This window comes from Vanessa cardui, chromosome 10 (assembly GCF_905220365.1).
Source record: "Vanessa cardui chromosome 10, ilVanCard2.1, whole genome shotgun sequence".
Taxonomy (NCBI): Eukaryota; Metazoa; Arthropoda; class Insecta; order Lepidoptera; family Nymphalidae; genus Vanessa; species Vanessa cardui.
In genome coordinates this window covers 1402558-1419876 of record NC_061132.1, presented here as the reverse complement: position 1 = coordinate 1419876, position 17319 = coordinate 1402558, and the positions used below count along the sequence as shown (strand labels likewise).

The window sequence follows — 17319 nt, the reverse complement described above, 5'->3', positions numbered from 1 at the left end:
ACAGATCAAATATTATTAATGGTAAACTTATTGTATTTGTTGATCGTTTATAAAAACAGCTTAAGTTTAAGTACTTTTTAATGTATATCACTCACAAATGAGTTTACGAACACAAACAATAATTTTACACAAACATAATAGATATACCTGTTTATAATCCACGTTCGTACTTGTTGACTTCCATGCAGGATGTTTTATAATTGTATTTAACTAACATGGTATTGACTTGGTATTTCTTTTTTTTGTTGTAAATGATTAACTAATGATTACTTGTCGGTTTTTCTCGGTAGTCTTTTCACCCCGAACCGGTGGTCACCTCTTCGGCTTCACATTATATATTTTGTTAAATGAAGATTCAAAAGTGCTTGTGAATGCCTACTTGAATAAAGTATGTTTTGATTTTTGTGAAAGAAAATACTAAAGACACATGCACGTATAAATGTCTTGACTTGGTGGAAGTCCACTAACTCGGATTGAACTTATTGCACAACCCCAACGGCGAGAGTCGTTGTTCCATAGTAATACATTAATGAATGAATAATAAAATAATCTAAATATTTTTTTAAACTGAATGTGTGAAAACAAACGAATCAATTTGTTAAGTTCCATAGTATCATCTTAATTCAATAATAGTGTGCCTTCGCCCGTTTGTGAGAAAGGGTGCAGTCTTAGATACAGTTAATATTAATTAATATACACGTCTAAAGAATTGTTTTCTCATAAAACTATTTAATTTACAATTAATTTTTGACAAATATTAAACAATTTTCTGCCTTTGATGCACAATTACGAATAAAAAGTTAATTATGAGTTACATTTAAGGTTATAAATCAAAGATGCAATTAAAAAGATTATATTTTTGTTTTATATGCTATAAACAAATTTAACGGCAATATATAAATAATAAAAAAAGAAACAAACGTAATATCAATCTGCCACTCCTAGCGCCATCTAGCCATGAGTAGCGAATAATGACTTTCACTTTTCTTAGTTTAATTATTTTTAAATTAATTAATTAATTCTATTGCATTAATTGAAAATAATTACAATATATTACATTAAATAATAATTATTGTTGACACATATAAAGATATACATTTTCTGCTTTTCATTTACTTGAAAACATCAACTCGTCTAAGTCAACAATTTAAAGATTTGATGTTTGCTATTAAAATAGTAATTAAAATTCCAATCGTGCCAAATATATACGTGCAAGTATTAATTATTTTTTACAAACGCTATAATCTTCGCGTAGCACATCTCCGGTCACGTAAAACAAAATGGCGTAGAAAAAAAAAATATATCTGTCCGGGGCACCGATCGCGATACACGGTCTGACGCGGGTTGAATATTTTAATTTTTGTATTATTTTATTAAATATGGTAAAATAACCCTGCGCCCGCCACCCCACCGAGATAGACCCACCTTCGTTTAATTGTGGAAGGCTTAGCGATGTACGTGCATCTCGAATTTTAATAACCCACCCTGGAAATCCCCGGCCTTTATTTTTATTTTACTTGTTATATTTGCATATATAATATCGCTTACCGTTCCGTATGATTGGATAATGATGGTTGCATTTATCTTGGTACAGCTTTAATTACGCCTACCTTTATTTACGTAAGAACGTTGTATGTATACTAATATTATAAATTCGAAAGTGACTATATGTTGTTCTTTCATGGTCAAATCACTGAACAGAGTTTGATGAAATTTGTTGTGATGTAAACTTGTCTTTTGTATCTAATAGTTAACAGCCAACCCCTTAATGCTGATGTAAGCAAGCGAGCAAATCTATGGGACCACAAATATAAATTTTGATACATGTACGGTGCATGTAATTAATGTAATAATAAATCATTTATTTCATACTACATGTCCATTTTTGTTAGTAACAATTATCTTATCCTAGTGTTAGTACAATAAATAATACTAAAGAGAACAAAAAATAAAATAAAAGAAATGTTAACAATAACTGCTGCACCATTCTGTTAGAAACTGCACAATTGATTGATATATAAGCCATCAGGTCTACTGGCGATCATCCTTAATATGCATATAGTGTTATTTTTGAGTTGATTTCAGTTTTTATTTTTACATTAATAATACAGCTTTAAATAAGTAATATTTATATTTTTAAAAACTAGTATGTATTGAAAAATCACTTCTTAAACAACATCAAGAAGGTTGAAGCAAGTTACACAACCTTAGGTTCAGGCTTTCAGTACTGACTTAAGTATAAATACCGAAATACGTTTAATCTTAAAAATGTTTTAAAATATCATTCCAAATATAATATTCATAAAAAAAAGAAACAATATATTTAACTAGATTATTTAAAATGGCAATTAATTGTAAACCGACCCTTCTAAACCTCTAGCGGGGGTTCAAACGACCGAAGCGAAAACGGAAGGGTTAACTTCGATTCTTTTCGATAATCACTGGCTAATGCACTTCCCTTTGTTTACATTATACCTGTTACGCGGAATGGTTCTCATTTAGATCTACCGCAGTAAATGGAAGATCTGTAATATTACTCGATCTTTTTCGTTTATCACTCTACTTTTTTTATAGCATATCCACATATTCGCTACGTACTAGCTTCATACTAAGCTCCTTACGACTTCTTCTTGGTAGAACTTGCATTCCGAACCGGTGGTAGCTTCACTGGATATAGTTTGTTAAATGACGATTCAAAAGTGCTTACAAAAGCATGCTTAAATAAATAAAAAAATATTTTGATTACATGCATGTATTTATTTCTAGGTAACAAATCTGAAGTTTTGGATTAGAAATTGATATCGAAAAGTTTTTACAATTTACTAATTTTTTTATATAAGTACACCTTTATATATTTTGCTAAGCTATATGCTGCAAATTGGGTGATTTCAATGGTGAATACGGACGAAAACAACGGCATACATTAAGGGAAATACTCGCGACGTATTTAATTTACTACAAACCTCCCCGATGGAAGAGAACACCTTATCTCAGCTATAGGACATGTTTAATAAAAATAAAATATAAGAAAATTTTACAAGCACTATAGTGCTATACCATTACTGACTTTTATCAGACTACCATTATAATCATAATATTCCTTTTAAACTAAAATGCAGGGTAAATTTCGAGTTTATCACGATTTTTCTCGTTCGAACATACACAGCGAATGGCTTCACGTAAAACTGACATTTACAAAATGAGAATCAAAAACGCTCTCGTATAATAATTGCATGCATTCAAGTACGAAGATTTCATAAAACCGTATGAATACGTGGATATTATAAAAACCATTCATCGTTCATTAAATTATTTATGTATATATATAGTACGACACAACTTAGATGTGGCATCGGCAAAATTCGTAAAACCGATCACTTCGAATTAAGTATCCCAAATTATCAATATTTATATCTTATGTGAAAATTATCTTTACACAAACGTAATAACTTGTAAAATCATATCCATCAATTTGACACGTCGATTTATATGCACTCGCTCTCACGGGTTGAACTGACGAGACCATCTATAGCGACGAACAGCGTCGAATGGCGTAATAGGGAGCTATTGGTTGTATAAATCGTCATTAATCGGGTTTATTGAATTTTCCGATGCTACATCTAATTTGTGTCGTACTATACGCGTGCTGGCTCGCGATGTCACCGCGACAAACAAATTTCAACTCTTTTCTTGATCGCATCTCCAAAACGGAACTCTTTACCAGCACACGTGTTCCCCTCCTCTTATAACCTGCGTGCCTTCAAACGAGGCGTGAATGAAGGCATCTTGCGGGCGGGCATGGCGAGGGTGACTAGTGCAGCTCATTCTTGCTGTGCGTACTAGTCGTCTTCGCGTTTGGATTCCATTTCCACTTACCATCAGGTGGAGTGGAGTCATATGTCTACCCGGATAATATAAAAATATATATATTAGGTATATTGTTTTATATTTAAGTAGTTCTTATTGCATCCGAATACAACGCTAAAACATCTTCATCCCCGTATTCCTGGATCTCTCGCCCAGTGATCAACACAACTTTTTCAATTTCCTTCGGTAATATGCGGCGGACCGCGGGCGCCATCAAACGATAAACGATTATAAGTATGACGTCAGAGGAAACGAACCGAGGCGACGTTGTAATGAGGAATAAGGCGAAAAAGAGGAAAAAAGTCAGGAAGCGTAGCAAGCTTTTTTGCTTCTTTTATTGATTAAAAAAGTTTCATAATCATATTTTCAAGGCGCCGCCGAGATAGTTGGCTGCTATCGGCTGTCGTTTTGAATTCGAGATTGCGAGTTATGGGCCCTTTTATTCGATATGTTATAAATGTTAGTTAGATATTTACGTCCTCATATAACTATTAAAATCATAAATATAATTACATATAGTTAAATTTCTTGGAGAATTCTAGCTTCTTTGCCTTCGAAGTCGAGTTGAATTAGTTAGAATGATATTTAAAAGTATATATTGTTTACCTATTTATATATTTCATTGAAGATGTATTTGAAATAGATATTACAAAGTTATATATGTATAATGTAGGTATATGTTATTATTGTAAATATTTTTGGCCAGTGGTCGAACAAAGCTTGACTAATTATTTTGTAAGCTATTTTATGGCATAATAATCTCGAATAATTTAAGTGAAGCATATATATGTTTTTAATATGTAATTTATAATACGGATATCAGTTTGTTCGAAATAAATAAAACAACAAGCTATTTTTTGACAAAATTTAAAAATGTTTTGTCTTGTCTTTTGTAAATAAATATTGTACCCATATCAGAAAATCTATAAATTACAAAATGAATAATAATAATTATTTGTTTAATTATTTTATTATTTTTTATAGAAACTGCACCTACTTTCGCTACCAGCGTTCACCGTCGAGCATATCATAAGCAGTGAGTGCGGAAGTCGGCTCTGCGTCTGGGGGTCCAGAGGCGTTACAGTCGCCGAGCTGCCGTCGAGATGGGGTCGCGACGGCTTATTCGAATCCGGCAGCCAAACTATTTTATGCAAGTAAGTTACCATAGCTGATTTATCAGCAGCAATGGATTATATAGCACGCGGGAAATTTTCAGAGGTGACAAAATTACAACAACAACAACCTGTAAATTTCTCATTGCTGGACTAAGGCCTCCTCTCCCTTTTGAGTAGAAGGTTTGGAACATATTCCACTACGCTGTTCCAATGCGGGTTGGTGGAATCCACATGTGACAGAATTTGTATAAAATTAGACACACGCGGGTTTCCTCACGATGTTTTCTTTCACCACCGAGCACGAAATGAATTATGAACACAAGTTAAGCACATGAATATTCAGTGGTGCTTACCTGGGTTTGAACCCCCAATCATCGATTAAGATGCACGCGTTCTAACCACTGAGCCATCTCGGATCTCACAACAAGGTCTTGGCGCTTTCGAAAATACATTTCTTATAAATGTATTTATTTCTTGCTATAAAGGAGTATATTTATGTATCGAAGCATTTTACCAGTTAAAAAAATTCAATGGAGGGGCGGTATTTGTTAAAACTGGGCGGCGCTAAGGTAGTATCGAGCGCTATTCATCAGTGTAGCGCTTTACCTGGTTGGTCTAGTGGCTAATTATAAAGCCATATAAGTATCAGTAATGAGTAAATATGTTTATTCGCAGTCATTCTGAAGCAGCTAATATTTCACTTTAAATATTTAAAATCAAGTGCTTTAAAAAACATAGACAGTTCGTTTTCCGCCGGAACTTGAGTGTATCCGGATTGCTAACATCGGTAATCCTATAGGAATGTTTATATTGGATTATAAGGTGGAAATATAAAGCTTTATATTATTGATATAACTTGTTCAACTACCGAAAGTACCTAAAGACTTTATATTTGGGCCAAGTTATACATAGGTAAACTTTTTTAATGAAATTTCGCGGACCACACTTGTACCACCTCTTAATTAACTTCAATTTTGTTGTTTTTTTTAATAATTATATATTATTATGAATCAGAAATCAAAATATAAATCTGTCCAAAATTAATGACATACGAGTATGTAATTGAAATACTTGAAAGAAGACATTGGCGGAGCATTTCTATGCATGATTTGGTAATATCTTAAGTTCAGATAAACATTATGCATCTATAATTTAATATTATAATTGTGAAAGTAAATCTGTCCATCTGTATGTCGCTCTTTCACTGTCAAATCAATGAACCGAATTTGATGACATTTTGTATGAAGCAAACTTGAACTGTAAGGAAGGACATATACAACTAGTATATTATATATGTATAATTGTTGATATTTACAAACCATATCATTGCCTATTCTAATCACAGGGTGAGTAAAAGCAAATAATCTTTAACATTGTATTGGTACTATATCATTGAAGAGTGACCTTAGGGTATTCATTCATCATTCGTGAGAAATGACGTTTTCAATTTCTTGGAATTTGTCATCAAACCTTTGGAAGTAAAAAAATATGCATTCCTAAATGAAGACACATTAATCAACAATTGTTATATGTTGCCTTTGGAAGTAAAAAAATATGAATTCCTAAATGAAGACACATTAATCAACAATTGTTATAAGTTAGTAGCTTGAGCCGATTTTTGTTCCAGTGATTATGTGACGATAGCTGCAATTAAAATCGTTTATAATCTCATTTTAATCCTTGATTGTAATTTATTAAGTTGTTATGATTAATAATGAATGAATATAAGAGCGCGGAATATGTTACTGGCTAGTTAGAGAGCAATACTTCGGCTGTATAAGAAAAAAAATCAAATACAGTTTTCTAATGTTAACTTAAAGTTTACAGTGAAAAATGAAATCAAAGCAAAACCTGTCATAGGATTCGAACTACTTGAAAAATCTGTTTAATAAACGTTGTTTCGTTGAAGACACCACTAGTTGTTAGTAAGATCTATTTTCGTGTGCTCAGTTTGAGCGACTATATGCTTTACCGATTGAAAATGACATATTGCGTCGCAATGATTTGATGTTGAGATTCAAAAGGTACTAAGAGTTTAAGACTTGACAAAGGAATTAATTTGAAAACTGACCTAGGTTTTCTTACTCTGCAATAGCACGGAATATAAATCTAATTATGGTCTAGTACTTTCTTGGAATACATCAAAGTAATTCGTAAAACAATTGGAGTTAAAATTACTATAAGATGAAGATGATCACATATTGACATAACAAATAATTTAATAAACATTATTAATAAGACCATTGTTCCACCAAAATGCCGCCTTTAAGGCTGGATTAACCGCATTCTCCAAACTAAACACCTGGAATCTAATAACGCCTGATAAGTTCCCGAGAAAGCTGGCACGTAAGCATCGTGTATTTTCTACTATCACGGTAAATTTTGAAACCTATTAAACTCCTCGAAGCGGCTATAATGTTAGCCCGAGGTAACGATTATATCAAAGATTATGTAACAAAACATCTTTAAGAGACGAATTAAACAGCGCGTCTTATGCACTAAGACATTAGGCAACTATGGAATTATTAGGTATTTTGTTGATTAATTTCTTATTCAATTGTGATGACGATGTGAACGATATATGACAATTGTTAATGTAACTAAATCAATGTCATAAGATCCTTATCTTATTTATTAGGTTTATATTTTATGAACCGACTTAAAAAGAAGGTATTCGAATTAGATGGTTTTGTAGCTTCACTTAATTGTTAAATGACGATTCAAAAGTGCTTGTAAAAGCCCACTTGAATAAAGTATACTTTGATTTTTTTTTTTTTTTTGATAAATAAAATAATAAAAATAAATTTATTGACATGAATAGTTAACATAGTCGCAAAACATCCAGTGGTCCCGCACTAGGCAAGCCTGTCTTGCGGGTACCAGCTACCGGTTACAAGATTTATACAAGATATTGAAAGCGCTGTCAATTTTTTTGTAATTTATTGCAAACTAGCTGATACTGTGGCTTCACTGTTCCGTGCACACAAGCCTTCGTTTCATTTTATCCCGATACCAATATTAATTGATTTATGTTATAAATTTTCACCTTTTTCACGTCCTTAAGGTCATAAAGATAACCTATGTCCGTCCAGAACTCCAACTACGTCCATACAAAATTACATCTGAATCGGTTCAGCGGTTTGAGCTTGAAAACGTAACTGACAGATTTACTTATTTATAATATCAGTACAAACTGCAACATTTTATCAATTCTACATAATATTTTAAGTCATCATCGACCATTCATATGACTCTCAGCGTTAGTCCATATGTAGGTATTAACAAAAGCTGATCTAGTGAATGTCTCCAGGAATAAATAATCTATCGCGTTCGCGCGCCCAAGTCACCACTCTTTCGTACATGTTATTAGCCGGTTATATCTGGATATTTGCATATTTCCGCAGTAAAATTAATTCGAAGATTTGCCGGCATCCACAACTTAAGGGTGGTCTCGGGGTGGTGTGTTTTTGGATTTGTGCATTCGAATCGGGTTCAACCAATAGATTAAACATCTCGCCTGTCAGATTCAGATGTTTTAATTATTAATTTGTTTTGTTTTTAAATTATTTTAGAAGGGAAATATTGTTTACCTATGATTCTATAGAAATCAGTCTTTACTGACTTACCAATTGATTCAGTGTCTTCGTTGTGAAGAGGTAGCAAACATACATTGTTACTTTCGCAATTATAATGGAAGTCTGATCTCAGTCGGTTTTTAAAATGGTACCACACTACAATATTTAATACGGGATATTTACATATTTTTTTATTTTTATTTGGTGGAGCTCGATATTTCGATATTATCTACGAATGGCTTGTTCACGAAACTAGGTGTTACCACATATATACAGTCACATATTCAATATAAATGCACAAAAACCCACCAAGGTTTTTGTGCATTTATAAACAACAACAAAATGTATCCGTCTCAACAAATTCAATGAATCCTGCTCCGGGAAAGCTTTTTTTTCTGTAACATTCTTCAATACTTTTAGATTTATTAATCAATACATTTGAATCTCGCGTTAAAAAACACCCAATCAAAAATAAGGCTTACCAGTATTTTATCACAGACGATAAGAAAGTGTTGTTTGTATTATTATGGGATTATTCCCATACAGGATAAATAATATTTCAAACATCTGTAATTACCAATGTCATAACTCGGTATAGTTATGATTTTTCAAACGGTTTTGATCTTTAGTAAATTTCTCCTTGAGTAACATATATATTGTTTTGCAAATGTTATTTCTGTAATAATTGATATAACATATTTATAATACCAATTATTGTCTGCAAGCAATGGGTGTAGATATACTTACTATATGATAACCAATTTGCTTAGTTTACACGAAGAAATTGAATCTAGCAGTTAGTTATGCGTTCATCATGTTTAGTAATTACAGTTTTGACGAGTCATCTTCGTCAAGTTATAATACTTAGAATAAGCTCGAGATAATCTAGATAAAGGAAATTAGCATATGATCCGTTCGACTAATATAAGCCATAAACGTTAAATCAAAACGTTAATTCAAGCTATACTTACATGAATAGGTCACGATACGACTTTCGACCATGGTACCAAAAATGTGAGGACGAGATGGTCCAGTGGTTAGAACGCGTGCATCTTAACCGATGATTGCGGGTTCAAACCCAGGCAAACACCGCTGATTCATGTGCTTAATTTGTCTTTATAATTCATCTCGTGTTCGGCGGTGAAGGAAAACATCGTGAAGAAACCTGCATGTGTCTCATTTCATCGAAATTCTGCCATATGTGCATTCCACCAACCCGCATTGGAACAGCGTGGTGGAATATGTTCCAAACCCTCTCCTTAATGGAAGAGGAGGCCTTATCTCAGCAGTGGGAAATATACAGGCTGTTACTTTACTTACTTTACTGAAGCCTACTTGAATAAAGTATATTTGATTTGATTTGAGCGAAAACGAAGTGACAAAAGTCTTTATCAAATCGATCGACAAAATTTTCATACAACGACAAATCGTACGATATAAAGCAACAGACAGACTTATGATAATAGCAGTTAAAAGGCGCACTACACCGCCTCGCCCGTTAGAAATAATCCTTACAACTAATATTAGCAATAAACACCCCCTTTGCCGCTAATTATGCTAAGATGTTTCGCCTAAAGTTGCCGTCTGCAGGGATTTCAAATCTTGAGTTGACATTGCACTTTATGGACATATCGTTTAGCCACGGAGCTGGATTCTGGATATCAAAAATATGATAATAAGTCCTCGAGTGTAACATTCTCGAAAGAACTTGTAACGATTTTCCTTTTTTTAGGATTGTCCATGAAAGAATGGTTTTTGACGACCTCCGTGCCGAGTCGATGTAGATTTCCATTAGTTTCCTATGTTGTCTTTGGTCTGGGTGTTTGTACCTTCGTTACTTCTGATTTCCATAACACAAGTGCTTCAGCTACTTACATTGGGATCTGAGTAATATATGTGATGTTGTCCCATATTTATTTATTTAATCTTTACCTTATTCTATAATAATCTATGAACAAAAAAAATATTAAAAATTTTACGTTTTTAATTATTCGGTAAATTTATGAGCGATTTCCATTCAATACTTATTCATCATCTTCCATATTATACAACTAAGCAAATACATAAGAGAATTTTCTCTCTTCTATTATGTATTGCCTCTCAATTCAGACGAGCAAACGAACCATATGAGATACAGCAACGCCATCCGCTGTTCTGTTTTGCTGCTAATCACGAACTAGTGTTAATAAAAGAGTGGACATCTTATTTTTACGTATTTTCTCGTAATAATTATTATAATAAAAGTTCGACCAATGACTGATTATTACAAAAAAGTAAGATACTTTTTTATGATATAACTAAACAAATGGTAAGTGGCACACCATCCATAGACATTGGTGCTGTCATAAAATTTACTTTTAAATTTTATTTATTAAAAAGCGCGACTATTGCTAACATTTGGTATCCAATTGTTCTCAACCTAAGCTATACCGAATCGCTTACCTATGACTGTGTGTGTAAATTAAAAAAAAAAAAACATAAAAAAACGCTCATCTGAGTGATACCTCATTCTTTTTTTAAATCGATTAAAAATGAAAATGAACTACTGTTAAAAGTTATGATCGCGTGAAATGATGGCATATAAACAATACATATAAGCTGAATTTTTAACATAACACACCTACTACATTTGTAAAATTTTAATAAACCCCAAATATTCTACATAAGGGCTGTCCAAAGCACTGCCTGCGTAAGCATGCGGCCTGCAGCTTATATCTTTGCGGCCCGCGTAGCAATACCAAGAGATAAATAATTTTGGGGAATATATAGAACCTTATTTGGCTATCTGAAATGCACTTACAGACTAGTTGTTGATTTTGTAATTTTTGGAATATTCGTAGGTATTTCTAACGACGTTTTAAATTACCAGCAGTATATTTAAGTGGTAGGAGAAAGTATCTGGGCTGGTCTAGCCCTGTTCTATATCGCTTATTTATGCCCCTAACGTGTATAATGTGCCGTTGTCGCCGTAATTTTGATAACTTCTTATCGTCGTGCGCTGCAGTCGCCCGATACAAAGCGAATGTACCTCGCCTCTTAATATACTATCGCGCATTATTTTCCATTTAGCCCGACGCTAAATGAACGTAATTTTAAATTATGCGATTATATTTTTGTTGGTGAAATTTTAAACAGAATTCTGTAGATTTCCTTGTGATTGGCCCGTGAACGGGGTCGCCTTAATTGCTGTTAATCCTTTATCTTATTAACTGGTGAATAGCCGCTTTTTTATGATATAGGTTGGAGGACGAGTTGGCCCACTTGATGGTAAGTGGCCACCAACGCTCATAAACAACGAGGCTTAAAAATAAATCATTCCTCACATCGCTAATGCGTCATCAAACTTGGGAACTAATATGTATGTTGTGTCCTTTATGCCTGTAGTTACATTGGCGTACTCACTCTTCCAACCAGAACAGAACAATATTGAGTATTTCTGTTTGGCGTTAGAATATCTAATTAATGGGTGGTACCTACTCACACAGTATTGCACAAAGCCACTAAGTAAATAATAAATTATAAGTAGGTATTTTATGATATATATTATCTCAACCAGTATTATTTAGTGATATTGTTATTTGTTTTTATTTAGGGGTAATATAAGAGCAGATAATCTACTTCTAAACTTTTTGTCACTTGTTTAAAGCTACATTATTTCTGAGTGTTAGAGTATACATTGTATTTATAACATATAATTTTCTTAATTCATGAATTGCAATTGACAGAATTGCATATTTGATACTAAGAATCAGTCTAGAAGAAAATGTTTTATAAACTATATATTTATTTGGTCTGATGATCAAATCAAGCATATACCATTTCTAAAAATCTCCGTGTTCTGTATTAAACATTAATTTCAACTCTTTATTTTTTACTCAAACTTATATGATTTCAGATCTTAATATTGAAGCCATATTTTTTTCTTACCATTTGTTTCTTGGACGATTCAGGGCTTCAAGTAATTAAACGTATATTGTCGCAGACGGACGCCAAACAGTATCCGATCCTGTTCAAACAAGCGGGCTTCGCACGGGAATAGAACCCACGCTTTGTTTCCGTCCAAGTTTGTTTCGTATTTGTTGGCTCTCGTATCCAAAGACTTGTTTATTGTTTACAATAATGGCCTTTTGTTCTTTCACTGTTTCTTCTGAATCGGCCGTTGTTTTAACATATTTTGTTCAGGTGTTGCTTTATGTTTTTTGTTTTTGTGCTCGATGAATAGATTTAATGAAAAGAAATGCGAAATTTACAAAAGTTTCCGCTTCTTTACAATCCGCTTTTGAATTCAAACGTTACGAGTTGACCGTCAGAAGGATGCAACAGCTAATAATGTTAGGATATGTACGGAGTTAGGACGAGAAGCAAATTTTATACAAATACTATTTTCAGCCCTTCGCTCAAGCGGTTTGATACTCAATAGTCCACAAGAAGTAAATGGAAAATCTTACAATAATCGGTTAAGAGCCGATGTCCCAGTGGTTATAACGCGTGCATCTTAACTTGCGATTACAGGTAACAGGCAAGCACCACTGAATATTAAGGGCCTTTTAATTCGTCTTGTGCTCGGCGGTGAAGGAAAACATCGTGACGAAATGTGTCTAATTTCATAGAATTTCTGCCACATGTGTATTCTAACCACCCGCATTGGAACAGCATGGTAGAATATGTTCCACAACCTTTTCCTCAATTGGAGAGGCCTGAAACCAGCAGTAGTAAATTTACAGGTTGTTGTTGTTGATCGGTTAAGTAGTTAAGAATTGAAGCGTAACAAACAAGCAAATTCACTTTCCGCAAGTTAGGATTGTCGTCAAACCAAAAGCGATATCAAAGCAAACATGACAAAACAAACACTTGTTCCGAGATCAATAGATAGATTCCCGTAATCCTTTGACCGCCTCCACCGACATCGTAAACCGAATGATCCTGTAAGACTCAATTACGGCTAACCCTGATTTACCCACGACCGATCCAATTTGTAAACGGTACCCGATCGGAGAAAACTATCCACGTTATTTGCCAATCGAAAAACAATCTTATCGTCTTGTTGCTTAAGTTCAAATTCCATCATACGTCCCGACGTCACCTTCCAAGTCGATATTGCTTAGTCATGCGAGTGATGACCACACAACAAAATAACGGAACACGAAAATCGAGCCTTATCGAGTGGTATTGCAGTGGTATTTGCTTTGGGAAATTAGGATGCGATCTCAACCCCAATTATAGGCCACAAACTATTTTATCTAACGCCCGTGTGACAACGCTAATCTTATTACGATCTATTGGAATTGAATACGTGGTGAGGAACTTGTAACTTCGGTTGGCGAAATTTCAGAAGAACAACACTTACACAGATGAAGATTCCTAACGTTTTGTATTGATGTGTGTGTTTAATTGTATCGTTTACAATTATAATAATGGATATGTTTACGTTTTACTTTCATTACTATTTGTTGTAAATAATATGTAATTTTAACTAGAACTTTTAGGGCGTATAGTGATGAGTAGACTCACGCTTAACTACGATTTCAATGATATTTATGATTTTCGTGATACTCTACTGCTTATAAGTTGTAATGATCGATAATTGGAAATTTAATTACTTCAAAAACATTGATAACAAATAAGTTATTTATTATTATTAAATATTAACAAATAAAGTTAATCAATATAAATTAAATATCAGTTGAAGTAATTTCATGTTTAAGGTATTCCAAAATCACTAAAAGTCGTAAGTATTACAGATCGGAACGGATAGGTGCGTGATTTTGATTTAACCAATTTACCGGTTAATCCGGCCCGGGAAGCGATCCAACGCCTTTCAGATCACCCTATACGGATAAAGACAAATTGACTTGTGGATTCCGCATCGTAAACGCAGATGGATTACGTGATTGTGATGTTTTCGCTTTTCCTGTTCTTGATTTAAGTAATTAATTTAAATTTATTAAATTACTGATTCTGAGGCCCTAGAGTCAAATTCCGGACTATTCAGTTAAGCGGACTGGCTAATGACTATGGTAAAATGTAATTTCTAGAAGTAAAGAATATTAACCATCAATTTTATCTGCAACGCGATACCAATTTTGTAAAATATGTATGAATGATTTTATGTACCTAGTACCAATAGTTACACTGGCTCACTCATCATTAAAACTTGAACACATTTATTCTAATTATTGCAGGGTTGAAATAGACTATATGATGAATGGGTATCTAAACAGATGGCCTTACGCAAAGTCCAATCAACGTGTAATTTCTAACGACAATTTTTCAGTTTATTGTCAGGATATTGACAGTAATACTTTGTCTTGCCTTGAAAAGTTAAAGCCAAACATCTCAAGTTCGATTCGATCGTATTGATATACGTTAATACGAAGAACATTTGGTTAATATGTTAACAAAACCTGACAGAAGTGTTATTTACTGAAATGTCAATTAGTGACGAGTTACAATAAAAAGTCATCAATTATCCTGAATCCGTCTCCATGAAAAAATACATCATCATAATACGTAAGAATCGATAGAACCGTATCGAAGTCTACAATCTCAAAAAAATCAATTTTTAGAAATAAAAACCAATGTATTAATTAAAGGCTTTTTAAAAAAGTAACATTCGAATTAATTCAATTCAAATTTCAAGACAAACACTAAATTCTTCATTAAATTTGTTATTGGAACAACAAAATCACTGAAAGTCCATTGTTTTACTAGACAACCTAAAATAGGGTACATAACTACTCGTGTAAGAGGTATTGTTTATACCCCATCTATGGGATGGCTTAATCTCATAGACACGACAACAAATATTAAGTGGCCGATATGTAAACACAGTGGCTAAGTTTGTTCAGGGTGTTTGACTACTGGACATCGGACGTTGTAAACATAGCGGTTCGTCGGTAAGATAGGGATTATGGTTAATGATCAAAATGTAGAGGCTGCACACATTTCGACATTATGTATAAAGCGATCTTGTTGTTATTGACATTTGTTATGCGTTACTTAAGGCTTTGTGCTAGCTCGTCTGGGTAGGTACCACCCACTCATCAGATATCCTACCGCTAAACAACAGTACGCAGTATTGTTGTGTTCCGGTTTGAAGGGTGAGTGAGCCAGCGTAACTACAGGCACAAGGGACATAGCATCTTATTCCCCAAGGTTGGTGGCGCATTGACGATGTAAGGAATAGTTAATGTTTCTTACAGCGTCATTGTCTATGGGTGATGGTGACCACTTACCATACTCAATAGCTAAATCTTTTGACTGTAGTATAATTTGAAAAGTTTGATGCACGTTAAATTCCGAATTACCAGTACGACTTGATAAATCATATCGCATTAGATAGCTTATACATTAATCGTACGTAAACTTACAATAATTCCTTTTTAAAACCGATACCTTCAATATCTTCATAGCAGGCGGCGAATAATTATTAATATATAATATCATAATACATGTAAGCCATATAATAATTTTCAACTCAAATGATGATTTTTAATGTGTATCTAAAAGAAAAAAAAAAGGATCGTACTAAAATAAACGAAACGTCTTTATATCAGTGTGCGTTTCAGCTGCGCTTGAGACACACCAAAAATCATACTACTTTACTAGTGTGCGTGTACTTAGTGGACAACTGTTAGCCACAATTTTTTTAACATATTCTCAGCTTTGACTATCTATCTAGATATATAAATAATCAAAACCCAATGTTATAGAACCAATAATGTACCTTATAATTAATCTATACTATATTAAATACCGGTCCCTCTTTCCCATTGAGCACTTTGGGCAAGTGCCCAGGACCCCGGGCGATGGAATAGATAAGAATAATATAAATATGTGATTGTTAATAAAAAGTAAAAAATAAATCTATAACCTTGTTTAACTACTTTCTTTATCTATTCTAACAAAATAGTGTTCTATGGAGGCCCATTTTCATGATATGCCCAAGGCCTCTAATAGGTTAAAGACGGCCCAAATTAAACAGCAAATATTCAAGACATTCAAATACCATTTCAATACGTAAAGAATAAATTCCCACGGTTCTCAAGTTTTGTAATCGGGCCGCGTTGGAGAGATTTATGAGTAGATCACACAAAAAGTCGCCCTTTTATCCCTTTACCTTGGGGAGAATCCCTTGAGCTAGTGGACTGTATTACCAGTATCGATGGCAAATTGGGGTCGCCAATTCTTATGAAGCTTAAGGAGGGACTTTGAGACGCTTGTAAAAAGGGGCTTTTTATTGGATCTTTGGATCTTGATTTCATGAAATCTATCACCACAATATATTTGGTACTCTATTCTATTTATTTTATAAAGTGTTTTCTTCTAATATTTATGATATTTAGTTTGTTAGATTTAATAATTACAAATTGGTTTTTTATATTTATCAACGTATACCCGCATTTAATTGCAGCATAAATAGCGAATAAAATAACGTAAGTTTCAAATTAAAACTTCACCAATGAAATTTCACAGGTGGTTTCGTTGAGCAATTAACGATCCCGCAATCCGGCGGTTTAATTCCGAACAAACGTCCGTAAACGAAAAACAGCCGCGCACCCACCGAAAGGGAATGTGATGAAAAAGGCCCCGATGTCCACATACACTTGAGGAGTAGCAATGAAATTACAAGCGGCGGTCGCGGCCGGTGCGCGTAATATCATTCCACGCGAGTCTTGAAAACGAAATTAAATTTTGCATGAAATGAAACAAAATACAAAGAAAGTGGGTGAACAAAGGCAGAGTGGCGCCCGACGTGGGGC

The 17319-nt window shown here is 33.7% G+C and overlaps 1 protein-coding gene across 1 annotated transcript in view; it reads left to right on the top strand.

Annotated features, from left to right (window-relative positions):
* LOC124533170 (nuclear pore complex protein Nup88) overlaps positions 1 to 17319 on the top strand; it is a 100192-nt gene that overhangs the window by 56765 nt on the left and 26108 nt on the right. Inside the window, exon 2 of the mRNA XM_047108337.1 lies at positions 4852 to 5021. Within this exon, the coding sequence (XP_046964293.1) occupies positions 4852 to 5021 (170 nt within the window). The remainder of the gene's footprint in view (positions 1 to 4851; positions 5022 to 17319) is intronic.